The 16,908-nt window shown below is 39.2% G+C and overlaps 1 protein-coding gene across 2 annotated transcripts in view; it reads right to left on the reverse strand.

Annotated features, from left to right (window-relative positions):
* Window positions 1-16,348, reverse strand: part of loxl2b (lysyl oxidase-like 2b) — a 42,605-nt gene extending 26,257 nt beyond the window's left edge. The window contains exons 1-3 of one of the 2 annotated variants that reach the window (XM_018669535.2): window positions 16,185-16,348; window positions 12,981-13,340; window positions 12,511-12,686 (exon numbers count right to left, since the gene is read on the reverse strand). In XM_018669535.2, coding sequence (XP_018525051.1) covers window positions 12,511-12,686; window positions 12,981-13,329 — 525 coding nt within the window. In that variant the 5' untranslated portion in view covers window positions 13,330-13,340; window positions 16,185-16,348. Of the gene's footprint in view, window positions 1-12,510; window positions 12,687-12,980; window positions 13,341-15,132; window positions 16,078-16,184 lie in introns of those variants that run through there. The other variant, XM_051075116.1, reaches the window with a different exon arrangement.
* Window positions 16,349-16,908: the final 560 nt, after the last annotated feature.

The raw sequence follows: 16,908 nt of genomic DNA on the forward strand, positions 1-16,908 counted from the left end.
TAGTAAGCAACTCTTTTGAGCAAAGACAAAGTCAGCAACTAGCTGGTGAACATAGTGAAGAATTTCGCAGAGACAGGTATTTCACTCAGCAGCTGGTGGAGACCAAAACAGAGGTAAAAGGATAGTGAATTCTCCAATACATTTGTCAAGTGACCAGAAACACTACTGCAAATGAATGTTAATGTCCCTCCATGTCTGCTAGATGTACCGCTGCACCTCCATGGCCAATAAAAATCAAACCAATGCTACTTTAACTGTTCAAAATCCTCTATACATGTGACAAGGTACACACACACACACACACACACACACATATATATATATATATATATATATATATATATATATATATATATATATATATATATATATATATATATATTTTTTTTTTATTTTTTTTTTTTTTTTAGTGTTTTGGCTGCTACATGTTTTCGTTTGAGTGCAGTAGTGGCTTACAGTAAATTACAAGCATGTGTTAGCATGGAGCGTCAGTATGGAGTCCTCTGTCACTCAGCTATGCTTAAGTGGGCCCCTGTCCAGCTCAGGGCCTCTGAATTACACAGGACATTACCCCACATCCTGTGGTGCACATGGCTAAAGCGTTTCTATACTGTAAATATGTATATTATGTTAGCATCTATGCACTGGAGTCACATGGAGGATTTTGGTGTCTGTGTTCTTATTAGGTAAAACAACTTTCCATCTTTGGTAGGCTGATCAAGAATGACTACTTTGTCAATGTGCACAGAAGGGAGTCATCTGAGCATTTAAGCAAAAGCCAGTATGCTGTCGAAATTAAGCCCTGATCTCCTCCTCTCAGACTTTTTGTATGGATTAAATTAACATTTTTTTCTCCCACAGACCAAACCCACATTTTTGTGCTACGTGACAGTGCAGGCTGAGGGGAGGGAGCTGAGTCTGGCTGGGGGGGGATACGTTGCTTTGCTCAGCAGATGGGCTGGTACAAACTCCTCTCATATACAGCCAAGAAGAACCTAGACATCAAATAATGAGAAAGGAGGGTTTCCTAAATTGGCATTTGTCTCCAGGGAATGGCAGATGCTACCAGAGTGAAAACTACAAATCATCAGTCTTTCTAACCTCTGCTATTTTCTCTCAAAGATAACCACATTAATCATTATGGTCGGAGGCGACGAGGTCTGGACTGCAGAGAAAATAAAAGTATATACAGGCTCGAATCACGGAACATGATAATGAGTAGAAATGCTGGGATGATGGCCTTGTCTGGGTTATACAGTGCATGATTCAGTAGCAGACATGCAAAAAAGCAAGTTAGAGCCAAAAGCAGTGAGTCAGATGAGCAAGTAAAATGCAGACTGGTGAAACATTCAACCAAAGAGAACGCTGAGGCGCTGGCTATGAACATGCCTGTGCTCAAATGTCAGGATTTAATTTCAAATAAACACAGAAACAGAATGCTGCATATCACTCTCATCGATTCACCACCAAATTTTCAGCAAATACAGGAGAGCTTATACAAAAATCTGAGAAAACTACACCTATTTTTTAGTTAGTTTCAAGGTCAGCACATGAGACACCCAACTTGTTCCATCCTGCCTCCCTCTCCTCATTCCTCTCCCACCCATTTATTATATTCTCTTGATCAGTTTCCTTTCAGTGTTCAAATGGTCCTCGTGTGTCTGCAGACAAAAATGGCCATTTGACTGCAGAAGAGATTTCTAACATGTGTGCCTTGTTTTGGCACACTCTGGGCAAGGGGGGCTTTCCTGAGTGTTTTTCTTTCTTTCTTGTCCATAAGGAGAAGTGGCACAGATGGAAAAGCCATTAGTGGGATGAGTTGTACAGGAGAGGTGAAGGGGCCTCAATCTGTTGCAACACAGCATTGATTCACAGAGGCTACTTCAAGGTTTTGCTACTTATTTTCTAATTCAAAAGTTCCTTTATTGCTTCAAACCATATATATATATATATATTTTATTTGGAACACCACTACACCCTGATTATGAAATCTCTTTCACTAAACACTAAATACTGAACTTTCTTGTGTAGGCAGGAAGCCAGAGTTAAAGGCAGCAAACCATTATTTCCTTTAACAACTGCAGCTGTCATGTAACATCAAATTGGACATGGAGAGGAAACAGTGGATTCAAATTTGAATCTTATGACTTGAGCAGTACTAGCACACAGTGGGTTACATGTTTTTCATAGAGATTATGAATGGGTTAAACATTTTTTGCTAACAACCACCTGCTGTGGCTGGAAATTAGGCTGATGAGAGCGTTGAGACTGGAACATCTTTGATAATTAGCTTTAATATTCCAAGTAGTTAAAAACTCCCCAAAGAGCTGGGGGAACTGCAGAGTTAAGAGACAGTCTTCTTTGGTTTACCACTATGAGCAAGTGATCAGAGGATGGCAGTTTAAGGAATTTATTGGTACCAGATTTGTACTGAATGTATCTCACTGTAATCACACATAAATAAGTGTCTGCTATAACTGATGGGCATAATAGGGACGCACTGAAGTGATTTAATGCCAGCTTGACTAAGGATCCCACGGCATAATTATCAAGAAAACTACAGCTGGGGAACAAGCTATGAATCACATCAAAGCAGGAGATTTGCAGCTATTTCTAAAGGCTGTTACAGAGTGAATTGATTAAAGAGTAAAAACAACTTAATGAATCAGTCACATATTGCTTAGTTGACCAACTTAAACAATAATTATTCCTTTATTCTTAATGCAAAGTTTTTATTAAAAGCAGAGCAGGATTATGTTTGCGTTACTATCATTGATGATCATATATGGCATGTCAAGATAAATCCTTTTAACTTTAGCACTGTCACCTAATAGCAAGAGGGTTCCCGGTTCAAACCCCGGGTCACCAGTGTGTGTTCTGTGTGGAGTTTGCATGTTCTCCCTGTGTCTGTGAGATCTGGTTCCTCCTGCAGTCCAAAGACATGCAGGTTAAGTTAACTGTCTAAGTTGTCCATAGGTATGAATGTGAGATCGAATGGTTGTTTGTCTCTATAGGTTGGTCCAGTGATAGACTGGCGACCTGTCCAGGGTGTACCTCACCTCTCACCTCAGGAAGGCCTGGATTGGCCCCAGCCCCCCAGGTGACCCTCAGAGGGTAAGCAGTATTGATAATAGATGGATGGATGGATAGATGTGCTTGGACAATTAAAACTGCACTGTCGAGTGTGTTTCAACTAGCCTCTAACTTTTGCTGAACAGCGGCCACTGTGGTTGTAAGTGGCAATTACAGGATAACTGCTTATAAATACTATACTAACTTCTGTATAATCTTTGAACCTATTTGTGCTTCCTCTCAGGCAGAATAATAACATGTTCAGATCAGGAACCTGTTTGTTTTATCCCTCTAAAGAAACCTTCCCATTCCTCTCATACTGTTGTTCTGGAAAAAGGTTCCAAATCTAGAGGACAGGCTTCTTCTAGTTATACTGGATGAAGGGAAGTCTGTGAAAAAAGGGGGTTGGCCAAAGAACAAAGACCCATCAACAGTGTTTACAGTACTGGTCATTTATTTCCCTCTCCCCACAAGTCACTTTGAGTATAAACTGCAGTGCCTAAAGTAGAAAATACCCTCCATGGTTATGAGGCATTGTCTCAGTTACCTTAGCTTTCCTACAGTCAGCAGTGCTTATCAGAAGACAAGCTGATCTTAAGTATTCCATAGGTTTTCTCAGTAACTGTGGTACATGAGGCCTCCTCAGTCCACAGTAAAGACTACACTTGCCAGCAAAAATAAAGTGCATGGAGCTTAGGAACATATGGTTCCAATAGAGTTCTTCAACAACTTTCTCTGCCAGCAGAAATCACCTCACATCCGCAGTGCAATAAGACACTGGGTTCATATGCAGTGTGGTATTTAGTTGCAAGCCCCTTTCTGAGAACGTTAGTGAGCCTACAGTCATTTTCAGCGATGTCTGCTGTTCTCAACAGTTTTACAAGTCCCTATCTGGACTTGAAAAACGTGTCTAATTGATATCCAGTCTTTTTCAAGAGCTGATTACTCCACCAACTGTGACACAAATTGAGGATTATGTGTTTTTGCACATAGTGTTTACAGAATGCAGAGAATGTTGCGTCGCAGTGTGCATTTCCTCCTTTAGAGTCGATTAAAAGAGCCTTTGTTCACAAACTGAAAGCAGATGTTTCACAAAGTCGTGACAAACCCTGAACCGAAGCATAACTTACGAAGACAATGATTGAATGGAAATTAACTGCGTTTATATAGCATTAAAGCCAAAGTGACATTAAAATGCGGAAAATAAAGATACACTTGGGAGTGACTGCAGGGTACAAGGATCTGGATGGTGGTACTGCTGGTCTCATTTTGTATTTCAAAGTAAAAGCATTGTTGAGGGCAAAGTAAATCATAAGTTTTTCAGCTGACAGAGTTTACAGTGTGACACCAGCTAAATACACAACAGCTGTTTAAACTGATGTACCAATATTCATAACTGAATTGACACAGCTGTTGTGTTTTTCTCATTTGCTTCTCTGCACTTTATGTTAATGGTTTTCACTATCGGACAGAGCTGAAACAGAAAACTTTTGTGCATGCATAGCTGTTACTAAGGTATGAAAACAGTGAGCTATTTGGTTAAAAACAAACAAACCAAAAACAAAAAAACACACACAGAGCAGTTGTTTGTACCATGCCACTGTGTTTGTACAGTATTTGTTTGGCAGAGAAGCCTCAGTCACTTTTTTAGTCATATCGAATGAGGTGTGTATTTCAAAATCTCAACATAAATTGTGATCTTTTGGGAATGCATCTGACCTACATGCACTGACAGGTTTAAATATTTTAAAATGAAACAAGTCTTACCATTCTGTGAGTTTTGGTTTAGCATGTTAGTATCAGCATGCTAATATTTAACAGCTGCAGCTGATGGAAAGTTTTGCAGGTGTTAAAGTCATAAACCAAAGTATTGGATAAATTAAAATTTTGACCTGATGATGGCGTGAGATGAAAAATCAGGCATCACCAAAGTGGTTGGAATATATCATCTGGGAACCATTAATGCCTCTGCAAAGGTTTGTGTCAATGTGTTTCGCAAAAAAGTTGAGCCTCTGAAATCACTTATGAAATGTCAGAGGATCACCAAAGTCATTAGGATTCATCCTCTGAGCAACATTTGATATCTGCTCCAAATTTCACTGCAATCCATCCAAAAGTTGCTAAAAAACAAAATGTCAAGTTTGGTTGTGGCTGATGGGGATTACAAGTTTGACCTGTTGACGGTACAAAATGATAAGTCAGTGCTTCACCAAAGTTATTACAGTTCTCTCTGAACAGCATACAAATGTCTGTACCATATTTCAGTCTGGACCAAACCGACTGACCGAACTGACATTACAATTTTTCACAACTCAAGGTCCACCGACCAGCTTGGAAATAATCGTTAGACAAAATATTCCCAACTCAGCATTTGGTGCTTTGTTTTTAATACAACTTACATACAACTTATTTAGACAATACCTAAAAATGTAAATGCGCAGTTAAGATAACTTGCATATTTTTCTGTCAACCCACATGTCACACATGTTACACAGTGACAAAGAAGAGAAAAGAGAAACAGCTGTGGTGAAAAATGCCAGACATTCCTCTTCAACAACACAACCGATTAAATGTGACAAATCTGTTCTGCACATGACATGAAAAACATGAAAACAGTCAGAATAATCAAAGGGATTACTTGTCTGTCTGAACACAGTTAAAACCTTGATATCCACAATCTGTAAAAGCGAGCTCTGCCCTGTGCGAGCTCCTCTATTCACACTGATGTCAGATGCAGCACTTAATTTTAGAATCTCCAGAGGCTAAACATCCGTCTACAATGTGCTGTGGGAATGTGATGTCTCTGGGTGAAAACTTTTACGTAGCTGCAGAAACATCTACCAGCTATGTGGAAAATAATTGAATGGTTAAAGCAATTTAAGATTATGACACAAAGGGCAGCCATGTATCAATCCAAGTTCATAGTGCAAACGTGCTGAAGGGCTGACACGGTAATTCATGGAGCCTTACCACAACATGGTTGGAGGTTTACAGGGAGGAAAGTGGAAGATTTGACCTTAAGGCCTCAGAGGGAAAAAATGACTAAAGAGAGGAAAGAAGAAAATGGGAGTTGTAAACTCTGCCTGTGGGGGGGGGGTTCATTGTTGCTTGTAATGCTATTACTTGAGAGAGGGAGTGGTGGAGAAAGAGCAGAAGGAGAGAAAAGAAGAGTGAAGCTGCAGTAAAAGAGGAAGGGAAATAAAGAGGCAAGCTTTGGTTGTGTTAATCCCCACAGTCAGATTTCCTCCCTGTCTGTTCTAACATAACACCCACAAAAGATTTGTCAGAACAGGAGAGATGCCTAACAGAGGTAAACTGAGCAAGGCAGCATGGGATATGGCCTGTGGGCATCTGTTATCACCAAGATCTTCACCCACTATCCAGATTTTTCACAATGAGCTGTCAACACATGTTATGCTGGCTTTCAGTGGACAAATGAAGCTATTTTTAGACCAAGAAAGGTTTTACTTTAAGAAACTTCCTTTGTCTTACACAAGTCTTACAAAACAATTTGAAGCCTGGTCTGATCTGTAGTATAAAATTTACTGTACAGAAATAATGTCTCTTTTAAATAAAAGTATTAAATAATTCAACCTGTGATAACTGATTCTTATTGGCCACAATCTGTAAACACAATACTGGCAAAAAGTTGAAGTGGCTCTTGTTCAACAATTTATACATTTAGCAAATACTGGTGCAATAACTCCACTGACTTAAATTCATATTTCTGGCTTCTTGGCAAGTCCAGTATTCACTCCCCTTTTAGCTCTGTTTTGGTCTCTAATCTCTGAGGGAAATGTCTATTTCTTTAACTGTGTCATGCACCACTTTGTGCTGAAACTGCACCAAAAGCATTTAAGTTTTTTTTTTTTTTTCTTTACTGAAAACAGCTTCTTGCTGCCGCTGGAAACAAGGATGAAGAACGCAGTGAGATTGAGTCAGAACAGTAAAGTTGTGAGACGGAAAACAATGATTAAAAAGACACTGCAGGTGAGGGAACTGCAGTTAGGTGATTATGGATTTGTCACTATGAGAATCCTCTTTAAAATACACCTAGATCTCTGGACCATTGTTCATATGAAAATATTAAATCAAACATTTTGTCTCAGTTAGGGCTGGGAGGATTATTTTTATTACCAATGAATCTGCTGATTATATCATTTCAACTATGAAATGTCACAAAATGATGAAAATACTTCACAGTTTCTTTCAGCCAAAGGTAAGGCTTTTTGGGCAACCAGCACTTCAGAACCTAGAGATTTACTATGACTGAAGGCAAATAAAAGCAGATATTCACAACTGAGATGCTGGAAGTAGGAAATGTTTGTCATTTTTGTTTGAAAATTACTTTTTTCATCATTTGATCTTCAAAGTAGCTGACAGTTACTTTTCTGTCAGACTGTTAATCGAGTCATCTGGACAGTGGCAATAGGACAATAAGAGGACACTGTTTATAGAAAGCAGGATTTTCAAAAAGTGACTGAGACATGTTCCACAGTGGAAATCAAGGTCAGCAATATATTTCAGTATATATTTCTGGCCAGGCCAGTTTGAGGGAAAATATAGAAAGAGTTCAACATTATCACCATCTCCCTCTCAAAAGCTTTTGATGACTTATAATTGAGGATGTTCGTACCAAAAATGGCTACAATGATTACAATTCTCTGCCCTAATTACATATCTACATACTTTCCACACTGCTGCCAGACGTTTCTATAATGCTCCTTTGTGTTGCCAGTCTCCACGAGTTGCCATTTCCCAACAAAGTCAAACGGAACAGAATATTCCTCTTTCACAGGCTGCTGCTCAGATGTTTCTAAGTGCTTTTTCTGTCCCTTTCTGAGTACCTACTTTAATAAACCTGGTTGAGAAATCTGACTGCTTCACTGTTCACATAATTTGAATAAATGAGGCAGCCTCTTGGAGCAAAGTGGAAATGGGTACTGCCAAACATCACATTTCATAAACCCTGGAATTTCTTAATGTTGAAATAGGTTTGAAATGGAATGTAATGCATGTACAGATGATAGCAGGTCAGACCTCAGAAGTTCTCTGCAGCCACTTGTGGCGAGACATCCTCAAAACACGGCAGGAATATAGAAATAAACACTGGAAAGATGCCACTGGGTGTCAACCTGCCTTGTTTACTGTCCAGCTGACTGAGACACAGAGCTAAATATGCAGACATTGAAATCCATTTGAACCCACGAACTTTCCCGACCACATTAGAACAAATTCATGGAACAAGATGTTGAAGTTTCCAAGTTGGTCAAAAAAAAAAAAAAAACACTGCCAGTGCTTAAAATGCAACACCTCCTCTTTCATTTCAACAATGTGAGAAGACAAAGCACACACAGAGAGGAGGCTGAACACACATGTCAAAGGTCAGCGACACCAGCATGCAAGGGTTCATGTTTCACCTCCCTCTTAGCTCACTCTCTGGGTATTTCCTTTGTGGTCACCGTACTGAGGTTACCATCACCTGGGAAAGCAGTGGTGCCTCTACATGGTCCTTAGCACTCCAAAAGCCTACTAATCATCCCATACCACAAAACCCCCAGCGACATGTCGTCATGGCTGCCCTTACACACCAGAATGTGTGCCTGGGTGAGTCACCAGATTACCACTTCCAGATGATACGGCCGTGTGGCGGCAGGGACAGTTTGGCTGTGTTTCATATACATCAAGCGCAAACCACTTCTTTTAGTGAATGGAAAAGCTGAGTCTGATTTTTTTTTTTTTTTTATAATTTCAGCTGCTATCCTGGCTTGACTCCAGACGTCTAGACTTCTCCAGACACGGTCTCTGGAGAATCATAATCTTTATCTTTTGTCTATGTAAACCTCTGAGCAGGAAGTCAGCTAAATGTATCCGCTCCAACAAAGCAGCTTTAAAGGGAAACTCCACCAATCTTACACATTAAGGTCTGTTTACGTGTTCTGGGGGGTGATACTGTTTATGTGAAAAGAAACTAACTGGAGATAAAGACTTCTTTGAAAATGAAAAATAAATAAATCTTGGCATGTGGAAAAAAGAGGTGAGTTTACTAGAACTCTGCAGCCGACTCCTTGTCTCTGCTTGAGCCTGGAGGCTCATGGCTATAGCCCCTCCTAGCACATCCAAATATCCAACCCAACAATTGGCAGTAGAGTTGCATTGTGGGTAATGTAGGTACATCAGAGTCTCTACGGTGGCCATCAGGTGACAAACACTACTGCATGGATTAGTCTGTCAAGTGAAGAGGTTTGTTTTTAAAGCTGATTTTTTTCTGAGCTACTGTGGCAACAACGTGGCACAACATGGTGGACTATGTGGAAGAGGACCCGCTCCCTATGGAGTGAATGAAAACATAACAGTTATTGCTTTTAGGTGATTATACACTAACACAAACATTGGATTTATATTCCATTGCTGCCAGTATATCCTCGTATATGTTACACACTGATCCACTACTGCACTTCATATATTCAAACTTAAAACCTGCAATGATTGTTGTTTTTTACCACTAGGAGGCATCAGAAACAAGTAGTGAACATAACACTGACAGATCATCACCTTTTTAAACTGACACTGTATTCAAACAGTTGCCTATTTACACACCTAGCAAGTACAGGGCAATATCATCACTCATTTGGAGTCATGTTTCTGTCCATGTGATGAGTATAAGTCTAATATCTACTCTCTTTAAGCTCTGTATTTGGTCTTTACCAACACCTGGGGGAAATATCTTCTTTAGTTACTTAACAGTCCACTAAGTTCACCAGCTAGTCTCTAACTACATCTGCCTGCTGTTTGTTGCCAAGCAGGTTGTGTGCAGAGCTTTTATTGCTGAAAAGAGAGAGCAGAGAGAGAGAACAGTAAAATTTTGGGCTGGACAGCCAAAAATTTAACTGAAACTTGCTCTGTAAACCTGAGGGGAGCTGCATTTTCAGGTGACAGCTCCTTATAGGTTCATCACTAAGAGTGAAATCTTTCACGCTGAGTTGGTTACCATTTACCACTAGTTTTATGGATGGTTTTAATTTGCAAAAATTAAAACAAAAAATTAAAAAAACAAAAAAACCTCCTGAAATATCACAAAAAAGACTGTATACTTGGCAGAGGTGGAAAAGTTACTGAATTGCTAAAAGCATAATGTGCAATGGAATCAGACTTAATCAATTAATCATAACAAATAGGAAGCATGAGACTTCAACGTCCACTCAAGCCTCTGCTCTACTGAAGAGATGAAAAAAAGCTGCAGACAACATCAGATCTGTGTGGAGAGTAACCTTCCTCAAATCAACTCAAGAAACAAAGATTGTTTCCATCATGTTACTTACATTGATCTTCACTCTTTGAGTTTTGACTCTTGCTCTTCTAATTGCATTATCTTGTTGCTGCCTCTTCTTCTGCAAAATGTTTAATGGCACCTGACTTTAAAATTAGCACCACCTGCTTTTAATCTTGACAAACCAACTGCAAATATTCATCTGACAGTAGTGCGTGGGAACATTTCATTTTCTTTCTTTTGCCAATTTTAATTCTGAAAAAAATTGTGATACATTTAGATGGAAACTTCACAGCTGCCACATTGTTTTCACATTGTCATTTGATGTAGTGTTATTGTAAAAATATCAATATTAGCCACTTTACCAAACTCATAGTCCATCTGACGATCTCAGGAACTCAGCAAAACTAACCCTAACAACCCCTCTCAGTGGCTTTTGGGAAAGAATAGAAAAGCTCTGCTGAGCTGTCCACACATGTTTTGAGGGCATTATGAAAAATGCTTTATTAGTTTTTAAACTCTCCAAGGAAGAAGAGGAGTGGGTCAGAGAGAGAGAGAGAAAGAGAGAGAGAGGCTGAGAGTTAGCTCTGCTGTGTAGTTTGCTCATAACGTTGGAATGTGGAATCATGAGGCCTGCACAGTGAGCAGAAAGATAACAGTCTGCTTTTGGTGGCTCTTAAAGGTCCACCAACTCCAGACAGTTACGAGTGCAACACCTAATAATTACCAGTTTAACTTCACTTTCACTCACACACTTTCACTGCTGGCTACTTAGACAGCACTATTATTAAAACGTAGAGCTGGGATGGGTTCTGGGTTATGGGTTGTTTCCAGCCAAATACCAGGAGAGATTTATTAGCCTGCAAAAACAATTGTATGATATTCTTGGACTGGAAGAACTTTATCAAGCCTGAAAGAAAAACTCTAGTGATGTCATCGGGGTTATCCTGGCTTGAGCTTGCAGTCGACAATTTTTTCTAAAAAGTCTGTATTAAAACAAAGGGGGTGTTTTCTGTTTGAAACAGAAGGTCTAATGAGAAGATGCTATTAAGGTGTATCACTGGAAATGTAGGATCCAACAGTTTGGGAACTTGACCAATACCAGGGATTAAAAGTCTGCTTCGATGTCACTGATTCTTTTTAAAATCTACATTTATATACATATAAGCCCTTTTCATACATGCACCTCTAGTACATTTGATGCCAATTTTAAATGTCAGTCTCATGTCTGAATAGCATCGCAGTCACTTTTTTCCCTCTCATCGTGCAACTGAGACAGAGGAGGTTAAACAATCCTCCTTATAACCAGAAAAGTAATCATACTAGCTGTGCCTCTCTGTATTTTCATGCTAGTTGCATGGACAAAACCAGCAAACACTTTACATGTAGCATGCAGCAAATAGAAATGCATGGACACATGACAGTGTTGTCATTCTCTGTGAATGCACTGGTAGACATTATAAAGTAGAACTATATGATAAATGATTGTATTTGTCAAAATACATCTACCTAAGTGTTTGTTTTTGCCCCTAAAAGGTTGAGGTTGTTATTATAGGTGCAAACATTATGGATTGGATTCCTACAGACACAGACCTTTTTATGAGTGTGATCCTTTTTATTAAACCAAAAATCCTTTAAGTTTACTGTAAGACTTTCAATGCATTATTCAACACCTGTTTCAAAGACGTACCAGCCAATGTTTGATGGAAAACTGGCAGATTCTTTATGGCCTAGAATTTCACAATCAAAACAAATAACAATTCCTATTGATATTAATAACGTGACCAGGATAATTCCAGTATACTGCTGTTGTGGTGCAAACTAGGTGTCAAACACTGCATGAGCATTGTGGATTTTTCCTGAATGATACAGCTGTATATGTACAGTAATGACCATCTATGTCTGAATGACATTAATCCATTATATTAACAGATATATGAAGAAAATAATGTTATAAATGTCATTGTCTCAAAAGAGCTTTTACAACTTAAGTTGTGTTTGTACAGAATAACTAAAATCAAAACAGCTCAGCTGTCACCATGGTAGCTGACTAGGTGTCAGCAAACAAATGTCCTTTGGAGAGACAGTAAAAAAGATGTCACAAAAAACAAAAGTTGTACAAAGCTTTAGGGTTAGAGTGTGCAAGAATTCAGGAGCTGCAACTTTACCTCTATATGGTTGGGCAGGGTATTGATGAATTTAAATCCTGGTATCCTCTTGTCACTGCACACCACGCCTACGTCTTCACTGTGTTTGCAGTCTGAAACACCAATCCCATTGGACGGACACAACGCCAAGGTCTTTTCTTTGCCAGTGCAGTGGAGATTGTCGAACCAGATGGGTCCTAATGAGACAAAGAGAGATTCATCAGTGCTTCCATGGGGAGGAATCTTTCCCTTCATTAGTGGAAGGAACAAAGGAAAATAGATTTCTTTTGAAGGATAGGCTGATTTCTCCAAACATTTTGTAAACTTTTTTTCCTATTAATATTACAAATGAGTCATAAATTGAAAGATCACGCATCACGGTTACATCAACAGTATGTTCAACCAGTATTGCCCTTTGCCTTCCTCTTTTCAGGTGTTTCCACCCTGATAAGAGGAACAATATGGAGGTAACAGTGCTTTACTTAACCTACCTTGACCTTTCCCGTATTTCGAGGATGGAGACCACGAGATGGCTTCCAGGTAGCCCAGCTCCCGACACACCACCTGAGCAGCATGGATAGTAAAGTCGTCATCACAGACGGTTCCCCACTCGCCATTGTAGAAAACCTCTACACGGCCCTCGTTGTGTTTCCTCTTATCTCCCGCCAGTCGGAGCTGAATCCTGGGCGTGTCCGGTGTCAGCTGCGGGGCGGTGTACTGTTCCTGCTCTGGGTCTGGGTAGCCCGGTGGGTAGCCAAGGTGCTCGTACTGAGCAAGGGTCAGCTTTAATAGCACAAACAGAATAACAGTGCAGCAGGGCAGGTGCTTGGAGGCCAGCATTTTGGTCAGAGCTGTTGAAAGAGATGAAAAGTGAGGAACATCATTAAAATTCCTTGGCAACTGTCTCAGATAGTTGCTCACAATGGTACTTTCTATTTATTACAGACAATCAGGAAATCAGGCTGAAAAATAAGGAGGGATACTTCATTAATTTTACACATGAAGGTAATTTTAATGACATCTAATGATGCTATCTTGATTTTGGCTTAGAGGCTACAAATTTGTGACAAAAAGCTTGTGTTAGAAAATGGGGACATGGCATTTGGGAACAGGCATTTAACCAGACAAGGTCTAGTACAACTACACTATCAAGCTGCATAATGAGAAATGTAGGATCCAGTGAATAATTTCTCTCTTCTCCTTCTTTCTCCTCTTTAAACAACATCAATGTTCAACTCGGAATATTACAGCTGCTCTAATCAATATTTTGTGTTAAACTTAAACGGCTATGCGTGATATAAAAGGGGTCGATTACAGTGACAAAAGAGAATTACTGCCCAACCGTGCGGTTTCCCTCGGTGCTATGAAGCATTTTAGAATCTTTCAGGTCATTGTTTTGGTTTTATGACACACAGGATTTCTGTTTTGGTTCACCCCCACTTATTTTCCAACAGCAACAGACAGCTCTTAGAAAAGAAAAATCCACACTCACAACAACTATTGATGTGGTGTCAATTAGTTTGTAGCTGACTCCGACTTCAGTAAGCATTAACGTTAAGACTGACAGTCTCCATTAGGTTGGACACCTGGAGCTGTGAAAATGAGGGTGTTTTCAAAAAAGAAGCTGCAGCTTACAGCTTTAAAGCTATAATCCACAAAATCTGAATTATATATTTGATTTTTGTGACATCTGGTTTTACAATTTGTTAAAAGCACAGACCAAACATGTAGTGCAGTTTAATTTTAAGCAAATTGCAGACTGTGTTGACTGTTAATGTAAAACACATTTCTGTTCAGCAGTAGTTTTTTCACAGTTTTCATGACAAAAGTTTCCATTTTGCTACGGGCTCACTTATTACTGCGATATATCAGTAGATAATATAAGCAAAACATTAATCTATGTGAAACAGCTGCACAGTTATTCAAATCAATGTGTGAAAAGAGGTGATCATCAGTAGGGTTTTTTATTTTATTTTTATTTTGAGTTGTGTTCAGATCATGAGTCCAAGAAAAGCTGGACTCAAACTTGAAACAGACACCTGCAGGTTGATGTAATGCCAAACCCACATAGATAAATACTGATATATGGCTAGGCCCCTGCTCCTACCTTCCTTTAAACAGAAAGAATTAATCAGAATTCCAGTAAAAGACTATTAAAACTAAGAGCTTATGGTTGCACAAACCATGACTCAAAAATATGCACACAACCAAAATCACCCACTGACTTGTCGACAGCTGTGTTTCCACAAACCAATCAAATGTTAAAAACTCAGAATTTTCAGCTTTTTTGTAAGAAACATATGGCAGATGATCCTTCAACTGCAGGGTTTCTACTCTCCTCATTGTAACGTGGCAGTGGTTACACAAGCTAGAAACAACACACACATTACAGAATGAACAGACGGAATGAAGCCCACAGCCTCTGGGTCTGCTTACAGTGTGTCAGTCCAAATGCCGATGTTATCATTAGAAAAACAGTCAGGATGTACATAAAAAACTGAGGTTCAACTAAGGCAATGCATATATAAGTGAGATCTGCTCATTCCTGAACGTTTTCCATTTCAAGCTCAGAAAACAAATGAACTCTTTCATGATTTCTCAGGAGAAGGAGGATGAGGACTGGATGAAGCTCCAGCCACTTACCCACATCTAATCAGTCAAAACATCATATCCCGGATGTTCTGGCCCCTCTTTCCATTCAGAACCAAAGTTTGGAAGGCCTTCTGTAGCCTATACATAACACTGCTTTCACCTTCATGGAAGTCAGACATGTGTCCCACCTGCTGCTGGAGGGGATCTATGCTTTGGCTGAAAAGGTCAAAATGTCAGTTTATAAGAATGTCAGTTGCTCTTCTTGTGCCCTTTTCTGAAGCACTCATATGACTGCTTCACTGCACGTAGACACAGAAAAAGCTGAGACTGAAATGCACCAAAGAGGTTTAGACTGACTTTTACTCTATTCCATAATGCTCTTTGGCACTGACACTTCATTTTACCCAATAAAAGAAAACAAAAAACAGCCTCATTCAAAATACCTTCAATTGATGCAACTTTTTTTCTTATAATGTAACAAAGCTGAAACTAATGATTATTTTTGTTATAGTTCAATTTGTTCATTATTTTGCTGATTCATCTTTTCATCTTTTAGTCAATAAAGTTCCAGGATATCTTCAGATTGGTTACTATGTCATTTCAAAAGTGAAATGTTTCGTATTTACAGTGCTATAAAATGCAGAAAAGCAGCAAATCCTCTCAGTGGAGAAACTGGAACCAGAAAATGTTTCATATTTTTGTTTGATAAATGACTCTTAATCCATTATCAAAGTTGTTGTGGACTGATCTTCTGATGATTGACTAATAGATTAATCAACTAAGCTCTTCCTGTAAAGATCTCATGTAATATTAATGCTAAAACAATTAAGACACATGTTGAAATGATGAGAATCGTGTACAAAATTTACTGTAAGTCCTAAAACACCTCCTAATCCTACATCAGATTTTAAAAAGACACCATGTGATGTCTTAAACCATGATGTAACCACGTCAGAGCACAATGAAAACCCAGCAGTAACATTACAGCACTCACTGTCCACCGCACACACACAAACACACACTGAGTGAGTCTAAACAATGCTACAGTAAGGCTATAACTTTGATTTGTCTTTCGCATATTTTCAGGCTTTAGTTGAACTTACCTCTCTTGTCGCTGCTCAGGACAGTTCCTTCTCAAACTGTGTGCTCCTGCAGGCTGCAGTAACAGACTAGACCAAAGCCCTAAGTCAGCTGTTTCTTCTCCTCCTCTCTAAACTTTCACTCCCTCTAAAGTAAATCGGAGCCAGGCTTTGGACCCGAGCTGCAGCGGTGGCCCCGCCCACCTTTAGGATGACTTCATCGGCGATGGGCCGGGACGTGGAAAGTGCGGATCCGACCTGAGCACAGAGCCCTGATAGTTTGGTGAAGTTACGATGCGGCTTTCAAAGAGTGTTGGAAAAACCTAAAATAAGCTTGGGTGAATGTTAAACAAGCAGGAGAAATAGAGGAATATGGGAAACATCTATTTACTAAGATTAAAAATATATATTGTTATATGCTAATGTAGTTTTATTAAATCCCCAAAATATCCAAAAAGTAAGCTAGTAATGTCCCTTCAGCTAACAAAAAAGTAAGCAAATCCTGCCAAAACTAACTAAAATATACCAGGTTAATTTAAAGCTGCTATAATCAATGTTGAGGTGGATCCACAAAAAGGCACCAATCTAAATCATCATTTAGCTTCTTCATTTAGCATCTTTAAGCTCATTGTTTAGTTTTGTTGTTGTTAATTTATCCAGGCTTAGATCAACTATACAATCAACTATACTATATATAATTTTTGGTTCTGTCTCTTCTGTCTGGAGACCAAAATTGACAGCAAATTTT

The sequence above is a fragment of the Lates calcarifer genome, linkage group LG13 (genome assembly GCF_001640805.2).
Source record: "Lates calcarifer isolate ASB-BC8 linkage group LG13, TLL_Latcal_v3, whole genome shotgun sequence".
In the NCBI taxonomy this organism is placed as follows: Eukaryota; Metazoa; Chordata; class Actinopteri; family Centropomidae; genus Lates; species Lates calcarifer.